The following is a 19,759-nucleotide window of genomic DNA, read 5'->3' as shown; positions in this document are numbered from 1 at the left end:
GGAAAAACATAAAAGAGATAACAGTAAAGAAAGCCTGGAATGCAGATTTAACTTCCACATGCATTTATTTTGGTAAAAAGTTATTGTTTTCTGGAAGCAGAGTGAATATCCTTAGAGAAAAATTTGGAATTTAATGGGGAAATGTCTCCAACTCAGGCACCTATCAGGTGTTCTTGGGCTTTGATAGTCATGTGCCTCCCTGGCGTTAGTCGGCAGGCACCAACTCCCACTGGGCTTGAGTCCCCATCAATCCCTGCTGTCTCCATGGCAGTGATGACAGGTGTCCTGTCTGTGCAATGCGACCCCTGGCCCATTCACTCAGATGTGTCGTCATCCTGGCCCCTCTCAGGCTCTGGGTGGTGGCCTCTGACTGGGAAAGCTGCTAGACTGTCATTTATTTAATGGCAGACATCTTGCACCTGGTGCTATGGCCCAGGGTCTTTTACTTCAGCACAAGCATTGGGAGGTGCCCCCGGGTTCTGGGCTACTGTCATCGGTGTATACGTATGTGTATGTCAGCCACAAGGTCCCCAGAATATGAGGACCAGAAATGAGATGGGGTGGAGACAGCAAGGGGAGGAGGCAGCTTCCTAGCCAGATGTTGGCTGACGCCATGCTTTTCCATGCAGTGGGAGGATGCTGACTACATGAGAGAGAGTGAGTGAGTGAGTATGTGTGTGTGAGAGACAGAGACACACAGACAGGGCAGGTAGGTTGGTCTGATGATGGTTTTCTTCTTTAGGCCCATGGCGGGAGTGGAAACTTCAGCTGGTCTTCATCAAGCCAAGTGGTTGCCACGGTCACGGTCAAGGGTGTGATGACCACGGGCAGTGACACTGGGCTCAGCGTGATCCAGGCACATGATGTGCAGAACCCACTACATTTTGGTGAGATGAAGGTGAGCGAGCCCTCAGGGGCCGGGACAGCCTAGGGGCTCATGATGGTGGTCTCCAGCCACTCCCTCTTAACCAACCCACAGGTTTAAATTAATTCATAAGCACCCTGTAGCCTTTGGTCTTGTAGTTGGTTTCAGCAGTGGGCAAGGGGGTGGGGGACCAGGCCCCAGCTCTGCCCTAGAGAGCTCCTAACCATATCGGAGAAATGGTCATGACATCCTACCCCAGGCAGGGGATGGGACCAGAAGCACCAAGGTCAGCATAGCTGGGGTTTCTGGAAGGGGGACCAGAGAACAGAGAAGACACAGGTAAAGGAGTCGTTCTGGAAAATTCCCCAGGCTTGAAAGCTATGAATCTCCAAATTAGAAGGGCCACTGATGTTGGGTGGTAAGTTCACAGTGAAAGGGAAGCCTCTAGACTCCAAGACACCTGGCGCTGACTCCCTTTCTCTGAGTCCTGTTCAGGTACAATCAGTAGTTCCCTGCATGGGGGGGCCCTACACCTGGCTTTTGACCCCTAATGATATGGGAACAACTCACTTAGCAAAGGCGGCAGGTGGGAGTGGTCACCTGCAGCTGAGCCTCTCCAGCCCCACGTGACCTGGCCACCTGACCCTGACTTCAGCCCCTTCTATTACTTCATTTAGGACAGATATGAAAGCTCTGTACATAGTGTGTCCAGTCTCTACCTTCTCTTACATTATTTGGAACATTGATGGATAGGATATTCTAGTCTTTTTATCATGATCCACATAGGCTCGTGCACGTGTGTGCACGCACACACACCCTTATCTAAAGATTGATCTAAGTCTCACATAAAGAGCGTTGTATCCAAGACCCTTTAGCCAGAGCATAATTATCAAATATTTGGATAAACTGTGACTGCCTTGCCCCACTCCTGCCAAGCTTCTTCATCTGAGTAAACGCCTCCTTTCATCCGGTTGCTCAGCCCAAAGCCAGGTGACCCAGCCCATGTCCCGTCTGCAGGTATATGTGACCGAGCCCAGCGGCATGGAGTTCACCCCGTGCCAGGTGGAGGCACGTGTGGGCCAGACCCTGGAGCTGCCCTTGAGGATCAATGGCCTCATGCCTGGTGGGGCTGGCGAGGTGGTCACCCTGAGCGACTGCTCCCATTTCGATTTGGTGGTTGAGGTGGAGAACCAGGGCGTGTTCCAGCCCCTCCCAGGTAAGCTGGCACTAGTGTACAGGCATTGCCTGGCCTGTCAACATGGGCTGCCCCACATTCCTACACGGAGGGTGTGAGGTGGGGGCAGGTGGTAGTCACAGCATAAGGAGTGGCGTCAGCAATGGTCTAGTCTGGGTCTTGCCCACCATGTGACCCACCTCGTCACACAGCTGTCTGAGCTTCGGTTTCCACATCTCAAAAATGGGTGTCATCCTAAACAGAACCTCGTGTCACAGTGCCCATTGCAATGCCTGGAAGGCAGTAGGTGTTTCGAATACACTGTGGATGGGTTTTGGCTAGCGACAGAACTGTGATGCCTTTGTGACGTGTTACGTCCGCATCTCTAGAGCCCCAACCACCATGCAGTCTAACCTTAACTCTTCAGCATCCCTGCAGGGTTTTGATGGTAACACAGGTAGTGATGGTGGCAGGGGCAGTTAGTTTATGGAGTGCCAACCCTGCCAGGCACAGGGTAAGCACTTTGTGTGTGTGACCTCATGAGGCCTCACAGCCACCGTGGGAGGAGGAGCTGTGTTTGGACGAAATGTCAGATGAGGAGACTCTGACTTGTAGCTGCCCAAGGTCACGCGGCGGGATGTGCTCCAGGTCTTGGTGTGTCTGATGCTGACCCTGGAACCTTCGTCCCATGAGAAATGCGGCTGCCCAGGGGGCCTCCCAGGGATTCAGCTCCAATTTGCAGATGAAGAAAATCAGGGACTGAATAGCCATCAGGGGAGGAGTAAGATTTGGACAGGGGCTAGAAATAACAAGGAACAGCATCGGGGGCCCAGAGGTGGACTTGTCCCTGGGGCGTGGGCACACACAGTGGTTCTGGAATGGGACCCTGTTCAGTTGTGAATCACAGAGGGCTCAGACCTCAGCGTCCAGGCAGTGGGGAGCCACTGACGGTTTTTGAGCAGAGGAGTGACGACTTGCTCCTGGCATGGTGCAGGAAGCTTAATTAGCTGAGGTGTCTGTAGAATTGCCTTGGGCGCCAAGCGGCTCTACACGCCACTGCTGTGCTTGTGGTTCCGTGGAGCTGTTTGAACAGGCGGCCATGCAGAGGAATGAGCCATTGTCTGAAACATCACCAGGCAAACCACATTCGCCTCCTTGCCTGGAGGCTCTGCTGTGTCTTCTCTGACTGTCCAGAAACTGAGCTTTATAAAATCTGATGTGTCCTCAGTGAGGCAGCTATTCAGAATGGAGGAAGACATCAGCATGCAGGAGAGAGAGGACCGGTAATGACAGGAGAGGAGCCCAGGCCTCCTGCACCACCCCAAAACCTGTGTCCTGGAGGGGTGTCTGTAGGTTACACCCAGGTACCAAATCAGCATCCAGGAGGTCCCAGAAATAAAGAATGGTTTGGAATCCCGTTTCTTCCATGTACTGGCTGTGCAATGTTGGGCAAGTTGCCCAACCTCTCTGAGCCTTGGGTTCTTCATGCATAAAATGGGGATACTAGCCCCTCACCTGCTGTGAGGGTTATAAATGAATGTCCTTCACAAGGAAGTTTGGTTCTAAGACAGTATTAAAGACAGAAGTCCTGTGGTGTCACAGTTTCCCTTAGAAGGCTCCTTAAATGTCTCAGTGTAAAGAATATGCAGCTTTGTGAAGGCTCATGTGTGGGGCCCAGGTTATATGAGAAATGTGTAACTTACCACCTGGAGCCCAGCCAGGGCAGAGAAATTCTGGTGACCTGGAAGCCAGTGTGACTTCAGACTGGGTGGCCAGCACATTGAGTGACCCCTGTTCTGGGCACTGGAGGCTCATGGGACAGATGCCTGGGGGCAGATGTGACCCCTACATCAGGCTAGTGGTTCCCTTTTCTGTCTCCGTCTCTCTGCCTCTCAGGTGCGGGTCCTTGAGCTTGCTCAAGTTGAGGGCACACGTGAGGGGACTCGGGTCATAGTTCATGGGAAGGGGCAATCCCAGGTTCCCTCGCAGCCCTGGCCCCAGACCTGCCCCCTTCCCAGCACCAGCTGAGTCATTTTGGGGCTCCCTCCTCTTCCTACTGAAGTTAGCTGCTGGGATCTCATTTCTGCCTCATCCTGATTGTTGACGCCCCCTGGGAAAGCCACTTGGCTTGTGGGCAGTACTGTGAATCTCTCCCCAGGGCTTCTGGCTGGGCCAGGCTCACTGCCTGGGGGTGGCAGCACCTGAGCTCCTGCCCCACCCTGGCCCCTTCAATGCTGCCAGCCTCAGCTGGTTTTAGCTTTCTGGTCCCTGAGCGCCTCCTAAGTGCTGTGCTCTGGGGGTTCCTTGGTAAACACGAGAGGCGTGGTCTCAGCTTCACTGTCCTGGTGGCCTAGCAAGAGAGACAGTTCAGCAGCCAGTTACCATGCCTGGGACGGAGTGCAGCAGCCAGTGCCCTGGGGCGAGGCAGGGTGAGCACAGGCACCCTGAGTGCTGCCCCACTCCCGGGTGTGCACCGCACAGGCATGTCCAAGCACGCTCCCCAGAAGAGACACACAGAAGATGGGTGCCTAAGCCAGTTTGGGGGTGTCTGGGAAGCCTGCTTAGAGAAGCGATAGCTGAGACCTGAGGGATGAGATGGGGAAGATATGGGGGAAGAGTTCTAAGGGTATGTCAGAGGCTGGAGATGAGAAAGGGTGGGACATGCTTCAAGTCCCGCCCCAGATAGGGCTGGGGCCTCCCACTGCAGGGCTGGGGCTGCGTGATGTGGGGAGCCCGGCACTCAGGGAGCACTGGCTGGGGTGCAGGGGGATGCACTGTGTTTCAGGAAGCTTCTCTGTCATGCCGCTGGAGCCAGTGTGACCCGAGGGCTCCCATTCTTCAGCTCCTCTTCCCAGCTGTGCGGAGGGTGCAGCTCCCTGTCGCATAATTCAGGGCCGTGTCCAGAAAAATGTTTGGCCAGACCCTCTGTACCCTACTGGCAGCCAGCAGGGTCCAGGCTCAGACCTGTCATTGCCCTGTTTGTTTTATCTGTGTAGCTGAACACAAACAGGTCCATTTGGCAGAGATGTAGTTTTCAGGAGCTCATGCGCTCTGCCTGTGGACTCGGTGGCCCCTTCTTCTTCGTGGTGTAGGGACTTCTGCCCAGGGCCACAGTGGTGGCCATTGGCAAACCAGCATGGATTGAAACGTGTCCCAAGAGTATAGAGATTGTACATGATTGTCTACAACACCTCTAGTCCTAATCTCCCCAAATTGGAAACAACCCAGATGCCCATCCGCTGGTGACTGGACAAACTGTGGAACATCCTTGGAATGGAATTCTTCTCAGCAATAAAAGGAGCCAGCTACTGATCCTGCAGCAGCTCAGATGAATTTCAGAAACATGCTGCATGAAACAGGGCAGACAGGGTGCACTTCCCTGATGTGACGCGTGAGGCAAACCTCATCTACACTGAGACCCCAAGTGGGGGCGTGGCTGCCAGGGATTGGGGGCGGGGCAGGGGAGTGGTGGTGGATATGGTTCCTTTTGGGGATGACATGTCCTAAAATTAGTGGCAATCGTCACACACCCCTCTTATGTTGAAAACTACTTGAATCATGTGTGCTTTAAGTGGGCAACTCGGTGGTATATGAGTCATATCTCAATACAACTATTATTTAAAAAAAAAATAAAACTAAACTGGTGGGAAAAATCAGAATGGTACAGTGACTGGCTCTTGGGGGCTGTGGTGGGGGTTGCCTGGGATGGAGCCTGGGCTGCAGTGTGGAGAAGTCTACTGTGGTCTCTTTACGCAGTGATGTAATACACATGGATGTGGATAAAAGATCTACAGTGTGAAAAAAATAAGGAGGGAACTCACTACTAGTGCTAAGTTGAGGAGGGCAAATGCAAAGGAGTTAATGCCCAGTGGGTCCCTCTGTATAAAATATAGAAGCTTAAGTAAGCTGTGCTTAGAAGTCAGTAAACACTCATTTTCCTTTAGGGGGTGCTGGTGACTGGAAGGGCCCATAGGAGGTTGGGGGTGCAGGTCATACTGTTTGTTGATCCCTGTTCTGGATGCACAGAGCATGTTCACTTTGTAGGGGGAAAAAAAATCATTGTAAATTGTATGCTTAGGATAAGAGTACTTTTTGGTATGGGGATTACACTTAAAGTTTTTAAGTTGAAATCAGGTCATGTATCAAACCCAGAATGAAAGGAGCCCATCACATGTTTCCTGGCAAAGGTGAGTCCGTGGTGACTCTTGGGTTCTCCTGCTCTTGTAGGCAGGCTGCAGCCAGGGGCTGAGCACTGCAGCGGTGTCAAGGTGAGAGCTGAGGCCCAGGGGTACACCACGCTCCAGGTGAGCTACAGACATGGCCACACCCACCTGAGCGCCCGGATCACCATCGCTGCCTACCTGCTCCTCAAGGTGAGCTGGAGCCCCCGCCATCCACTTCCTCCCCTGGCAAATTTGTGTTGAAACCCTGATTGGTCAGAATAGTTTTGGGCACAGTAACCTCTCCCTGTGATTTTTGAGCTTAAGTCAGAAAGTACATAGAAGGGTCATAATGGCAGGCAGTGTCACTGACATCCCTGTGGATGGACTTCTTCTCACAGGGGTCAGGATGGGAGCTTCTGGTCCACCTGAGTTACCCTGCAGGGCACCACAGAGGGTAGAATGGGGACAGTGGCCCTGGCGTGTTATACAGATGCTGGGGCTTTTGGGGACCTGCGTTAGGTCCAGACCCTGCCACTCCCTGACATCAGGTCCCTCTTTGTCTGTCTGTGGTGGGAGGCAGTTAGAACATGCCTGGCTCAGAGCTCCGGGCCTCAGCTGTGACACCAGCTTCCGCACTGGAATCCAGGTCTGACACCAACTCTGTGACTTTGACTAATTTAATTTCTCTAGGCCTCTGTTTCCCTGCCTGCAAAATGGCACTAACACAACACCTCAGTCATAGGGTTGTGGTGAGGATTGGCTAAGCTCATGAACAAAATAGACCTAGAACAGTGTCTGCGAGGCAGTGAGCACTCAATAAGGGCTGGTCATTAAATGCAAATAAAAAAGAATTGGACATCCTCCAAGGCAGTTGTGAAGGCCTCCCACAGTGGCTGCTACGCAGCAGGATGGGGAACATACTCGTTACTCACTTGGCTGGAACCCTGCCTGTCACCCAGGAGGCCCAGAGAGGGTGGTTGGCTCCTCCTTCAGGGAGAGCTTATCTTGGGAGCCCCGGGGAGCCTCCCGCCAGCTCCCCAGCCGGCCTGTCAACGCCTGAATTCCCTGACAGCTGGCATCCACCTGGAGGACAGCTCTGCCCCCTGGGCTGTGACAACGTGGTTCCTTCTCCCTCTCACCCAGTAGAAGCAAGCCCAGTGACATTAGAATCTTTCATCTCTGAGCCCCCAGCCCTGGGCACAGTGCCTGTTAGAGAGCAGATGGCAGCCAGGAGGGAGGGTGGTGGTGGTTGGGTTTTCTTGAGGTATAACTGACGTACAACATTATATTCATTTCAGGTGTGTAAAATAATGATCCGATATTTGTATATACTGCAAAATGATGGCCCCAGGAAGTCTAGTTAATATCCGTCACCATACATTTTTTTCTCATGTTGAGAACTTACTAAGATTTGCTGTCTTACAACTTTCAAATATGCAATACAGTGTTGTTAGCTGTAGTTACCATGCTGTACATTGCATTGCCATGACTTAATTTATTTTATAAATAGAGGTTTGTACCTTTTGACTCCTTCCACTAATTTTGCCTCCTCCCATCCCCAGTCTCTGGTAACCACCAATCTGTGCTCTACATCTGTGATCTTGGTTGGTTGGTTTGATTGATTGTTTTAGATTTCACAAATAAGTGAGATCATATAGTATTTGTCTTTGACTTGTTTCACTCATTTTTGAGCATAATGTCCTCAAGATCCATCCATGTTGTCACAAATGGTAGGATTTCCTTTTTTTTTGGCTGAATAATATTCTAGAGTGTGTGTGTGTGTGTGTGTGTGTGTGTGTGTGTGTATCACATTTTCTTTATCCATTCATCCAGTGGTGGGCACTTAGGTTGCCTCCACGTGTTGGCTTTTGTAGATAATGCTGCAGTGAACATGGGGGTGCAGATATCTTTTTTATTTCGTGCTTTCATTTCTTTTGGATAAATTCCCCAAAATACAATTGGTAGATCATATGGTAGTGCTTGTTTTATTTAGAATGAATGAATGGGAAAATGTGTCTAGGACTGAAACCAAGGTCTCCTGACCACCCAAACCCCCCCAACCCCCACCCCAGTCCAAAACATCTCTGAATACCTGCTCTGTGCCCATCCCTGCTCTGAACCTCAGGGCTAGGACAGGGCAAAAAACACACAGACATCCTTTTCCTCATGCATGGACATTCTGGCAAAGCCAGAAGTACAGACAGACAGTGAATAAGCCAAATAAGCAATGTATTTTGTATATGCATGCCAGAAAAAAAAAGTATGAAAGGGTGATAATGAGGGTGGCAATTGACAATGGGGACATCAAGATCCCTTCACTGATCACTGGACGGGGTGAGAGGGCTCAGAGATGGCAGGAGTCATTCTTGAGGGAGCCCTGCCACAGCCTTCCCCAAGTGGAGCATTTCTCTAGGACCTGGGGAGGAGGCTCTTCGGGCCCCTCCTGGGGGTTTGCTCTGAATGACTAGACTTTGTGATTATCTGGGTGTTTGGCAAATGCATCAGAGGCCAGTGATTGAGTTCACTATCCTAGAGTTGGATTAAGGGTGAAGATGAGGCAGGCATGCCCCCAGTCAAGGTGGCTTCCTGGCTGGAGAAATTGTGAAGGATATGGGTCTCTTCTCTTCATATTTATTCTGCCTTGATATCAATTAAGATCAGGCTTATTTGTGAGTAAAAAACAGGGGCTTAACCAGTGGAGATTTCATTTTTCTTTCACATGAGAGGCTTCACATGGGACTAGTGTGTCAGCTCCATAGTCATCAGAGACCCAGGTTTCCACCTTTCTGCTTCGTCATCCTGGTATGTGGCTTTTAGCCTCAAAGTTGCCTCATGGTCTGAAAGAGCTGTTGGAGCTCCACCCATCACATCTGCATTCCACATAGCCAGAAGAGGAAAGCTCATCACTCAGCTGAGTTAGTTTCCTATAGCAGACTTGTCAGAAGTTTAAAAGAGAGTTGCCATCTGCATCTCATTGACCAGAACTTAATCCATTGGCCACACCTACCTGCAAGAGAGGATGGGAATATTCTGGCTGGACCATTTATTACCTTAGTAAAATGGGGGTTCTTTCTCTAAGGAAGAGGGAGTGTGGAAATGGGGAAGACAGCTAACAGTCATTGCTACAATGTGTTGGCTGGACTACTCACTCATCAGGTGACTCTGCAGACAGTGCCGGACACTTCGTTGTACAAGGCCCAGCCGGGGAGACAGATCTAGTGAGAAGTCTCACACTGTGTGCCCTAGGGGACTGCAGATGCTCAGACAGTTGCAGTGAGCATAGTTGAGGCAACAGAGAATCCCAGGGGTAACAGGTCACAGATGAACACAGAGGAGGAGGGAATGGAGGCAGGAAGCTCTGCTGGAGGGATGCTGGAAGTAGTGTGATGTGTTTCAGGGTGAGCTAGGAGGCTACGGAGTTTCCCTGGGTCAGATCAAGGAGCTTATGAATGCCAGGTCAGGAGTTGGATATTCTCATCCAGCAGTGGACAGCTGGTGAAGGTCAGGGAGCGACAAAATCAGGTCCTCATGTAAGACTTCTCCAGATTTTGCAGGTGCTGCTTAGTCTTGCCTGTTGACTGCATGGAACCTCCTGTCTCCTTGGACCAAGGAGGGTTTGCAGTTGCCAGTTAGCTAATTCCCTCTGCAGCCAGCACCCCCGTGTCTTTGTCTGCTGCAGGGATTTGGAATGCCTGGACCCACCTGCAGTCTGGGGCCTGGGTCTGGGGATCCCACCTGGCTTCCCATTCCGCCAGTGTCAGTGCAGACTGAATGCATGGACTCTGGAGCCTCTGAGCTACCCAAGTGCAGTGGGGCCTTAACCTCCGACCCCCCTCCCCCCCCCTCTTGATCCTAGACCAAGTGGGAGTCTCCCTGCAAAGGGCTGTGTGTCTTCCGTTATCTCGAAACGTCGACTGCCAGCACTAAGGGTCTTCTGATGATCAGACCCACTATCCTATTTTGCAAACTAGGAAAACAGGCCCAGAGAGGAGAGGGTCTAGTCTGAGGGGCATATGTTCTCTCTTCTCTGGCTTTGCCCATATGAACATCTGCACTTGATACCCACTGAGGGGCCTGAACGATTTATGAGCATCTGTCATTATGAGCTGTGTTGGATATTAACTTATCTCCTTGGCACAGGATTCTGTCGCACTTTTATGCCTGACTGGGAAGAGAATTCCACGTGAAGGTGACATGATTTGCCAGCTGTTAATCAGAGGACATGTGGTGCCTTTGCACTATCTTTCCCTTTGGGCTGGTCGTGAAAAAGTACTTTGGCATGGTCTGCAGTGACCTGCTTCATCACTAGCGGAGTTGTGCTGGTGTGGCCCTGAGACACGGACAAGATCAGGGCATCTGGAGTTGGAGCAGACCCGGGTCCGCTGGCTGGGTCAACTTGGACGAACTGCTTTGCTTTGCTTTGGCTCATGCTTCCATATGTAAAATGGGATGCCAGTTAATAATTGGTAACAGCAGGAGTCATTTATTGAGCATGTGCTGGACATGTGCTCAGGCTTCCATTCATGCTCCCTTGAATCTACAACAACGGCATCAGGCAGGAGTTGTCCTCACATCCCTTTTACAGGGTGGGGAGACTGAACCTTGTAGAGGTTAACTTGCTTAAGGTCATTTATCCAACAAGTGACAGCCTCATTACAGTGGGGACAGAGAAACAGTCGCACAGATGAACACATAGAAAGTGGTGGCAGGCAGTGAGAAGGCGGTGGAGCCGGGAGAGGAGGTGACAAGTGGTGGGAGGTCCTGCCTAGATAGAGGGCCAGAGAAGGCCTCTCCGAGGAGTGACATTTGAGCAGAGGCCTGAGTGACGTGGAGGAGCAGGCCATGTAACTGTCTTGAGATAGGGAGCTCCAGGGAGGAGAAGCCAGTGGCTCTGAGGAAAGGGCCATTTGGATGGTTTCAAAACCTGGGCATGTAGCAAGGTAGAGTCTGCACGTAGGTTTCGTGGGGGTGCCCAAGCTCCTGGGAATTGTGTGTGTGGGTACACACCTGGGCACTTGTGCAGGAGGGATGCCTGAGAGTTATAACAGAGCAAATTCAAGCAAGAGTTCATAATTACAAAAAAAAAGGTCATAAGGACAGAATTCTCATTGACAAACGATAGCCTTTCTTTGCTAAGGGTTTAATGTAAGTACCCAACCAAGAGATGCTGTGCCCCCTCGGCCTCAGCAGATCAGCACCTTGACCCCAGCCCTGTCCTCGAGGGTTTGTGCATCTTAATTTAACATCGTTGCTCAGGTGAGATTCCTCCTCCATACTGACGTGGTAGCTGGCTGGGGCACTGCTCCAGGTCCAGGCCTGTGGGTGACAGCCAGCTGGTTATTGTTCTGTTACTGCAATGACTTCAGCCTATTGGCAGTTGGGGGATTAGGATCCAGCCCCCATGGGGGGTGCGGGCATGGGAACAGCTGAGCAGAGAGTCAGGCCCTGATGAGTGGGTCAGCATAGCCCTCAGTCCCAGGAGATATCTGTGTCATCAGGCTGGCACACTGCAGTGGAAGTCCCCCGTGTTGGGCCAGAATGGGAGGAGCAAGAGGCTGGCACCATCTGGGGATGGTTTGTCTGAGCCCGGGCTCATGACATCCCATCCAGGCATTCTAGACCCTACCTGCACAGGGGCCTGAGACTGGATGTTTGCCCTCAGCAGCATGAACACTCCGGACTTTCAAGAGTGCAGATGAGCAGGGCTGGGGAAGGCAGGACCTGGAAATAACTGTCAGGTACTCTGTATGTTCTGGATATATAAAAACTGTCAAGGACTCACTCGATGTGTGTTGACAGCACCCTCCACGCTCCCAGCACATAGGCTGTTCTGAATTAGAAGTGGCCTCTGCCCTTGCGGACCTGTCTGAGGCAGGCATGGCACCTCCATGTATCCTGTGCTGTGCCCACAGCAGACATTGCTAATCGATCCTGACACCCTTCATTGCCAAGTGCTGATTCGGCCTTAGGAGCCACTCCATGGAGCTCTCCCACCCCCACCCGCAGCAGCTGTTACCACACAATCAGAGTAACAGTATCTGCAACTCTTGGTCTAAAAGATGCTGGGACTTGTGAGAGGTTAAGGATCGTTTAGTCTAAGAATAGGAGACTGGTGTGCGCTTGGGTATTGCAGCATTGAGTTGATTAATCTGTCAGATTTAGATTTATCTCTATCTGTTTCTTCTCAGTGTTAGGAGTTGCTTTTTGTTTTTGAGTTTTTCTTAATTTTATTTTATTTTTTGCTATAGGTAAGTTTATGTGGTTGCAAAGTTAAAACATACTAAACAGTGTCCTCCGAAATCCGGCTTTCATCACTCTTCTTTCTGTCCCTCATCAATAACAATTTTGATTAGTTTTTGGTTTTTCCTTTCAGTGTTTCTTTTTATAAAAGTTATACCCTGCCCTTTCCTCTCTTACTCAAAAGGTAATAGAGCATAAATTCTGTTCTGCACCCTGCTTTTTACTTGATAAATTAACCTAGGAATCTCTCCATATGTGCTCAGAAAGGTCTTTGGTCTTCCATCGTATGGACAGATCACAGTTTACTTAGCCAATGGGTGTTTGGGCTATTTCCAAGCTTTTGCTCGTAAGAGAAGCACTGCAATACATAGCTTTGTGCCTATGTTTTATATATTCATGGAATTGATGTATCTTCAGAGTCCATTCCTAGAAGGAATATTGGTTGGACAAAGGCCAAATATGTCTGTAATTCTAGTAAATATTACCAGAGTCCCTTCCGTCAGGGTTGCACCTTTTTTCCACCTCACTAGGGTACAAGAGAACACATTTCTCAATAATACTGTATTGTAGATTTGAAAGTTGCTTAGAGAGTGCATCTTAAAAGTTCTCATCAAAAGAAAAAAATCTGTGACTATGTATGGCGATGGATGCCAACTAGACTTACTGTGGTGATCATTTTGTGCACATACAAGTATCGAGCCATTATCATATACCTAAAACTAATATAATGCTATATGTCAATTATATCCCAATAAAAACACAGTATTTAATTAATTCTTTTCAGAGAGTACATGTTTCTCTACAGACTCACCAGCAGAGTGTGTGCTCACACTTTTGTATGTTTGCTAATCAGACAGCTGGGAAATCCTATTAGTGTACTTGTAATTCACTCTGCCTTTTGAAAAAATATTTTTATTTTTCCTATATGGTTTTTCATTTCTCATGGTCGCGATCACACTGCAGATACAGAGGGAAACAGGCCCCCTACTCCTGATGAGTCTCAGGGCCGAGAAGGGGGCCAGACTCCCACCCACGTCGTGTCCTTGAGAGTGGTGGGCACCAGGGAAGCAGGGCCAGAGGATGAGTCTCTGGGGACTCCTTGGAGAAGGAAGTGGGCAGGGAGTCAAGGGCAGCAGGGCAGCCTCTGAGGGGCTGGGGACAGGCTGGTCAGAAGGCGGGACTAAGAGGAGAGAGCCCGGCAAGGGCCAGGTTGAGAGAGCCCGAGTACCAGGGTAGGACGCTGGCCAGGCCCTGCTTCTGAGGAGAGCCGACACTACAGAATAGTTTAATGCAGAGGTTTCGTGTCAGATCTGGGTTGTAGGGCTTTCTAGCACCTTGTGGAGGGAATAACAGGGAAGCAGGTCGAAAAGTAAGGACATGGTGGCGACCCCAGGGGGACCCTCTATGGAGCGGACCAGCCAAGCCCTCACGAGCAGTCAGGGAGCAGGGCTGCAGGGCCCTTCAAAGAAACCCCTTCTTCTTCACACCCCAGCTGTGTCGGTGGGTGGGGGTCTCCTCATGTGAAGCAACCATGTCTTCCGGGAGGTGCCGTCCCTGCCCTGCTGGGTGGGGCAGCCCCGACACCCTATGCACAGCGGTTAACCTGGGCCGGGAGAGCAGATGAGACTCCTTTGTAAAAGGTTATTTAAGTCATCCTTTGTGTATCAGGTACTTTGAGGATTTACTAGTCACTCTTTCTCTCAACAAACAATGACTGAGCACCTATATGTGCCGGGTGCTGTTTGAGGCTGGGAAGAAAGTCTTGCCCCCCTGAAGCTCGCTCATACATTGTAGGAAGTGTGGAAAACGCAGTGGAATCAAAGGTAAAGGAAACAAACCATCAGTGATTATGTCAGCAAGGACCTGGTAGTCTGTTCCCCTTGGTTGTTGGTTGTGTTTCTTTTTTTTTTTTTTAAGAATAATAGATACCTGCTTTTAAAAAATTTCAGGGGATGTCCCATATCAGCAAACAGTTCTGCTTCTTGAACCTTCTACGTCTACCTTCAGTTACAATCATTCAGTGCAATGTCCTTGAAGCATTTGAAATGCCTCGAACATCAAAACACTTATCTCAGGCATACCATACTTTTAAGGTAGAAGTATTTTCTATAGTGGTTGCTATGGAGAGTTTGCTGGTTGATCTTTAGTGAAACACATTCCACAGATACTCCAGTTAACTGAGATTTATATCCATAAGGTCGTGTTACTAGAGACAGAAAAACTTATCTTCAGCACTGTTGAGAGACCTGCTACCAACCCACCTCACTATCTTCTTGAAAATATGAAATGAAATACTACCTTAGGTGAAAAATGTTTACCCTGATTACCATTATTCAGAAAAACATCAGTTCTTTTAAAGTTGATACTTAAAAGAATTGTGATTGTTTAACTGTCTTCCACAACTCTTTGATATGATATGCCTTAAACTTAATTACCCATGTTTTTATAAGAAAATCACTTTCCATGGAAAAAAGAATTTTATATGAAAATTTTACTTTGTAGAAAGTGTATAAATGTCATTCTGCCAGATAAACTTCCCACCCACCCCCCTTACAGCTGTACCTGCGACATCTGTGGCATCATGAATATGAAACGTTTTACTCCTTGGGTAGAACCATGTAGGTGACAGAAGTTTGCTGTTCAGCAAGAGCGATTCTATTGGATTTCTTTAAAATTTCACAGTGGTTGTTAGAAATATTAGTGTTGTATTGCTTCTTGCTGTGTGAGATGATCATTATGATGGTGAACTGCTGCTGTCTGTCTGTCCAGTCACTGTCATCACCACCAACACCTCAACCCTAGGACTTCTCAGCAGCATCCCCCATACAGATTGTCAGGTATGGCAATGCAGTGATGAGGAATCCAGTCTTAAACTATTTAGATCCTCTGTTTAGATAGGAATTTGTACAAACTCCATTTAGAGTTAAAACTGTCCTATGTAACACATCAGTGTAATACTACAAAACATTCTTTCCTATAAATGCTTTGAAATTTTTCCTTGGGTCTATTAGGATGTATTTCTTCTTAGGATTGTTTTCTGCTTCTAAAAACATGGTTGTGGTCAAACCATAGGGTCAGTTTTGTATCCAGCTCTTCATAAGGGGCTCACCTAAGGTCCTATTATATGGATATAACCATGTTTATTTAACCAGCTCCCATGTAGTGGATTTTAGATTGTTTGTGATTCGCTGTGATAAGTAATAAAGCGATGAACTCTTTGTGCATGAACTTGTTTCTCTCCTTCCTATTCTACTGTTAGGTTATATTCCAGATGTGGGATTCCCAGGTCAAGGGCTGTGGGTATTTTCAGGGCTTTCACCGATTATTTTATAAAAGAGGCAGATCAGTTTATACTCCCCACCGGCAGTATATCTAAGTGAGGACAGGGTTCTTCCCAGAGTGCTCTTAATGCCTCTGGGTCTTGACAAGAACCCTAGGCGTGCTGCACACAAGCAGATCGAGTTCCAGATAGGATCCAGGGCTTGCCTGACCTCTACAGGACAAGTCGGCAGCATCGTAAGGCCTCCCGGGCACACGTCTCCCAGAGGAACACCAACCTTTTTCTCCCACAGGCTGTGGACCCCTCCTCTGTCGCCTTGGTGACCCTCGGCTCCTCAAAGGAGATGCTGTTTGAAGGAGGTCCCAGACCCTGGGTCCTCGAGCCTTCCAAGTTCTTCCGGAATGTCACCTCTGAGGACATGGACAGCATCAGCCTGGCTCTCTTTGGGCCCTCAACCTCCCGGAATTACCAGCAACATTGGATCCTCGTGACCTGCCGGGCCTTGGGCGAGCAGGTGAGAGGGTGGCCACCCCCAGGCCCACCTTGCCCCAAGAGAGGAGTGTAAAGCCACATTCCCCGAGTACTCACAGCACCATTTTATCTAATCCTGAGAGATAGTGGCTGTCACTGTACCCATTTCATAGCCAGGCACACCAAAGATCGATGAGGTGCAAAGATGGAGTAGACACAGGCAGGTCGGACATGGTGCAGCAGTTGAGACCCCTCCGCCCCCATACACATTGGCTTTGATGGAGCTAGCCTGTCCTGGTTGCCTTCCACTACCAGGGTCTCTCTGGGCTTCAGCATTCCCCACCACCAAGTCGGAGGTGGGACGAGAGCTTGGGTCACGTCAGAGGCCTCCAGGGTCAGGCGGGCATCGTGGATCAGTGAGACCTCAGGCCCAGGTTTGGCAGATGTTTTTGGTGTTTCAGGATAAGCTGAGGATGGAAGTATTTTTTTCTGCAAAATCTCTTGATCGTTGTCTTTTTCAATGCTGAAAACCAAAAACGGTAGGAGACTTGGTGGACCCAATGGAGCACATCATGACCCGAACCCCTGCAGGGCTGGAGTCGGCCGGATGGAGCAGCAGCTTGCCCTCCGGGTCCCCCATCCTGGGCTCGGGCTGTGTACTCATTCTGCTTGTCGTAGGGACATACCCCTGGTTCCCAGGGTACCCCAAAGCAGGGAAATGAAAAGCAAGGTGGGAAGCTAGTGTGAATCAAGAAAAAAAAGGAGAGAGCCCATTTCTTTGGGGAATTGACGATTATCTTCACTTGTGTAACAGTGCAAAGAATGTCAAGCAATGTTGAAACACACATGCACGCCACCCAGAGTGCCCTCAAGAAGCTGCCATGAAGGGGCAGCCTGGGTGTAAGCAGGAAGATGCCCAGTGAAAGGCCTTACTTCCCACTAGCTTTGTTTTTTTTTATTTTAAATAAACATTAAAGATTAAGAAAAATAAACATATAATAATAACACCATGGTAAGAATAAACTCAGTCGGGAATGAAGTTAGAGAAGTCCAATCCCTGGCTTGTGTGGGTCCCCCGGGTCCCCTCTGGGCTGTAGGATAGGAGTTAGCCCCCCTCCAGTGCTCTGTACTTTAGTTCCCTGGGGCGTCAGCGTGGGAAAGTCGGGCAGAAAGCCAGCCCTTCGTCCTGCCTCATGGTCAAGAAGGGTAAGGGACTTCTGGCCCAGACCATTTCGTCCTTCAGAAGGGGTGTGTCATTTGAGGGGCCTCTGGTGCTCCCTCGGGCCATGCCATGAGCCACGGTGCTCATAAAACTACGGGTTGGCCTTGAGTGCTGAGGTCCCAGCTCTGAAAGCAAAGATGAGTTTTCCCTCGCTTTTCTCGCCTCTTTAACTTTCACCTCTGCAGCAGGCAGCTGAGCTTCTCTGTGAAAGATGGAGGGAGTGAGGGGACCTGTGACCATAATCCCTTTCTTGGCCCATCCCCACAGGCCTCAGTCCGACAGTGCACACCCTCGTATACCTGCACCTTCTTGTGATGAATGTTTTCAAGTCTGTGTGGATTCCTCACTGAAAACTCAGGGGCTTGTGAATTTGCTAATGCAGCCATGAGGTTTGCACAGGGTCCTGGGAAGCCATTTGGCATGACCCGAGTCAGGCGTCCCTGGGTCAGGGAGCAGGCAGTGGGTGTGTCTGACATTTGTAGAGGGCACTAGGGGCTCCCATCGGAAGGTCTCCTGCATGTTGAGAGAGCCCTGCCCGTGCATACGTCCCTGGACCTCTGTATCTTCCTGATTCAGGGGCCATCATCATTCCCATTCTGCAGAGGAGCACACCGAGTCCGAGGCAGCCCGGTGGCCAGGCGAGGCTCGCAGTGGAGCAAGGACTCAAACTCGGGGATGTCTGACTGCCGCTTCCGTTCCACCAGGTCATCGCCCTCTCTGTGGGGAACAAGCCCAGTGTCACCAACCCCTTCCCTGCGCTGGAGCCCGCCGTGGTGAAGTTCGTCTGTGCCCTGCCCTCCAGGCTCACCCTGACACCTGTCTACGCCAGCCCCCAGCTGGACCTGTCGTGCCCGCTCCTGCAGCAGAACAAGCAGGTGGTGAGTGGCCACTCCGGCAGGAGGGTGTGCGTGTGGCGGCGGCCCCGGTCCGGGGCTGCCCCGCTGGATCCCCACACTCAGCCAGCCCTGTGTGGTGGGTGCTGCTGTCTGAGATTCACATATCGGGGGGCCCAACTGGAGAGGTGGGGGGACTCACCGGAGTCACAGTATTTGGTGGCAGTGGCAGTGACTGTAGGGCTTCCCTGGTCCAGACTCAGCTCCCCTCTCTGCATGGCCCTTGGCTTCCTCCTGTGACCAAGGATGCTAAGGTGGGAGCCGTCCTCTGCGGCAGTGTGTGTGTGGTCACGGCGGGGCTGCTGGGGACGGGGACAGGCTGCAGCATTCTCCCTGGGGAGGGGGGCAGGGGACTGTGTTTTGAATGTAAATGTGGGGAATGGGAGATGGTCACTTGGGGTTACTCTGACAAGCAGGGATGTAAGGTGACACCCATAGGTCTGGTCCCCTTGCGCTCGTGGCCAGTCTCCACCCCAGGACACTGAGACCAGATGACTGGATGTGGAGGATGCGGAAGCCCTCTGTTCAGGGCCAGCAGCATGAACCCTCGTGGCCCGTGTCTGCCTGCAGCCCCTTCTCAGAGTGGGAGACTGGGCTTCTTTTCTCTCATGCCTTCAATGTCTATTTGTTGAGCGCCTCCTCTATGCCAGTCAGTTTTAGGTTCCGGATACAGAGTACACTTGAATAACACGGTTTGATTCTTTTTTTTCACGGTTTGATTCTTGCATGGATTCTTTTCAGTAAATCTATTGGAAAATCTTTTGGAAGTTTGCAACAATTTCCAAAAACATTTTTTCTCTAGCTTACTTTACGAATACCATATATAATACATATAACAAAATATATTTGTTAATCAAGCGTGTTATGTTATCAGTAGGGCTTTCTGCCAACAATAGGCTGTTAGAAAACTTTTGAAGGTATCAAAAGTTGTACACAGATTTTTGATTGTGTGGGAGTCAGTGCCTCTAATTCCCAAGCTGTTCAAGGGTCAGTTATACTCAGGGCTAGTGAGGTACCTGACCCATGGAGGTGACAGGAGACCAAGATGCCACAGACAGGATTGGTCAGAGGTGGGTAAGTGCATGGAAGAAGTAAGGTAAGGTAGGGTGCAAGGCTGGTACCAGTGGAGGAGGGTACATACCACTGCAGGCCCCACAGTCAGGAGATGCCAGCAGAGAAGGGCTGAGGTGAGGGTGCCCCAAGCAGGTAGAACAGTATGTGCAAAGGCCCTGAGGCCAGACCAGTGTCTCTGTGTGCCTGCTGCCCACATGGTATTCAGAACAATGACATGAGCAGGGAACTTTGGCCTCTGTGCCTCGTTGCCATCACAGGACTGTCTTCAAGGCCAGGATGGTTGCACCCCCTTCGGGGATATGCCCAGGAGGCTTGGAGGTGGGCAGGCTCCCAAAGGCAGAACATAGATCTGCCCAGCTTCAAGTTCAGTGCCTCCT

At 50.3% G+C, this 19,759-nt stretch overlaps 1 protein-coding gene across 3 annotated transcripts in view; it reads left to right on the top strand.

Annotated features, from left to right (window-relative positions):
* Positions 1-19,759, top strand: part of NUP210 (nucleoporin 210) — a 114,861-nt gene that overhangs the window by 50,171 nt on the left and 44,931 nt on the right. For all 3 annotated transcript variants that reach the window (XM_036911497.2, XM_036911498.2, XM_036911500.2), the window contains exons 12-16: positions 743-898; positions 1,883-2,081; positions 6,267-6,412; positions 16,015-16,236; positions 18,120-18,293. In XM_036911497.2, the coding sequence (XP_036767392.2) occupies positions 743-898; positions 1,883-2,081; positions 6,267-6,412; positions 16,015-16,236; positions 18,120-18,293 (897 nt within the window). The remainder of the gene's footprint in view (positions 1-742; positions 899-1,882; positions 2,082-6,266; positions 6,413-16,014; positions 16,237-18,119; positions 18,294-19,759) is intronic.

This window comes from Manis pentadactyla, chromosome 1, assembly GCF_030020395.1.
Source record: "Manis pentadactyla isolate mManPen7 chromosome 1, mManPen7.hap1, whole genome shotgun sequence".
NCBI classification, from domain to species: domain Eukaryota; kingdom Metazoa; phylum Chordata; class Mammalia; order Pholidota; family Manidae; genus Manis; species Manis pentadactyla.
This window is presented reverse-complemented; position numbering and strand designations above follow the sequence as displayed.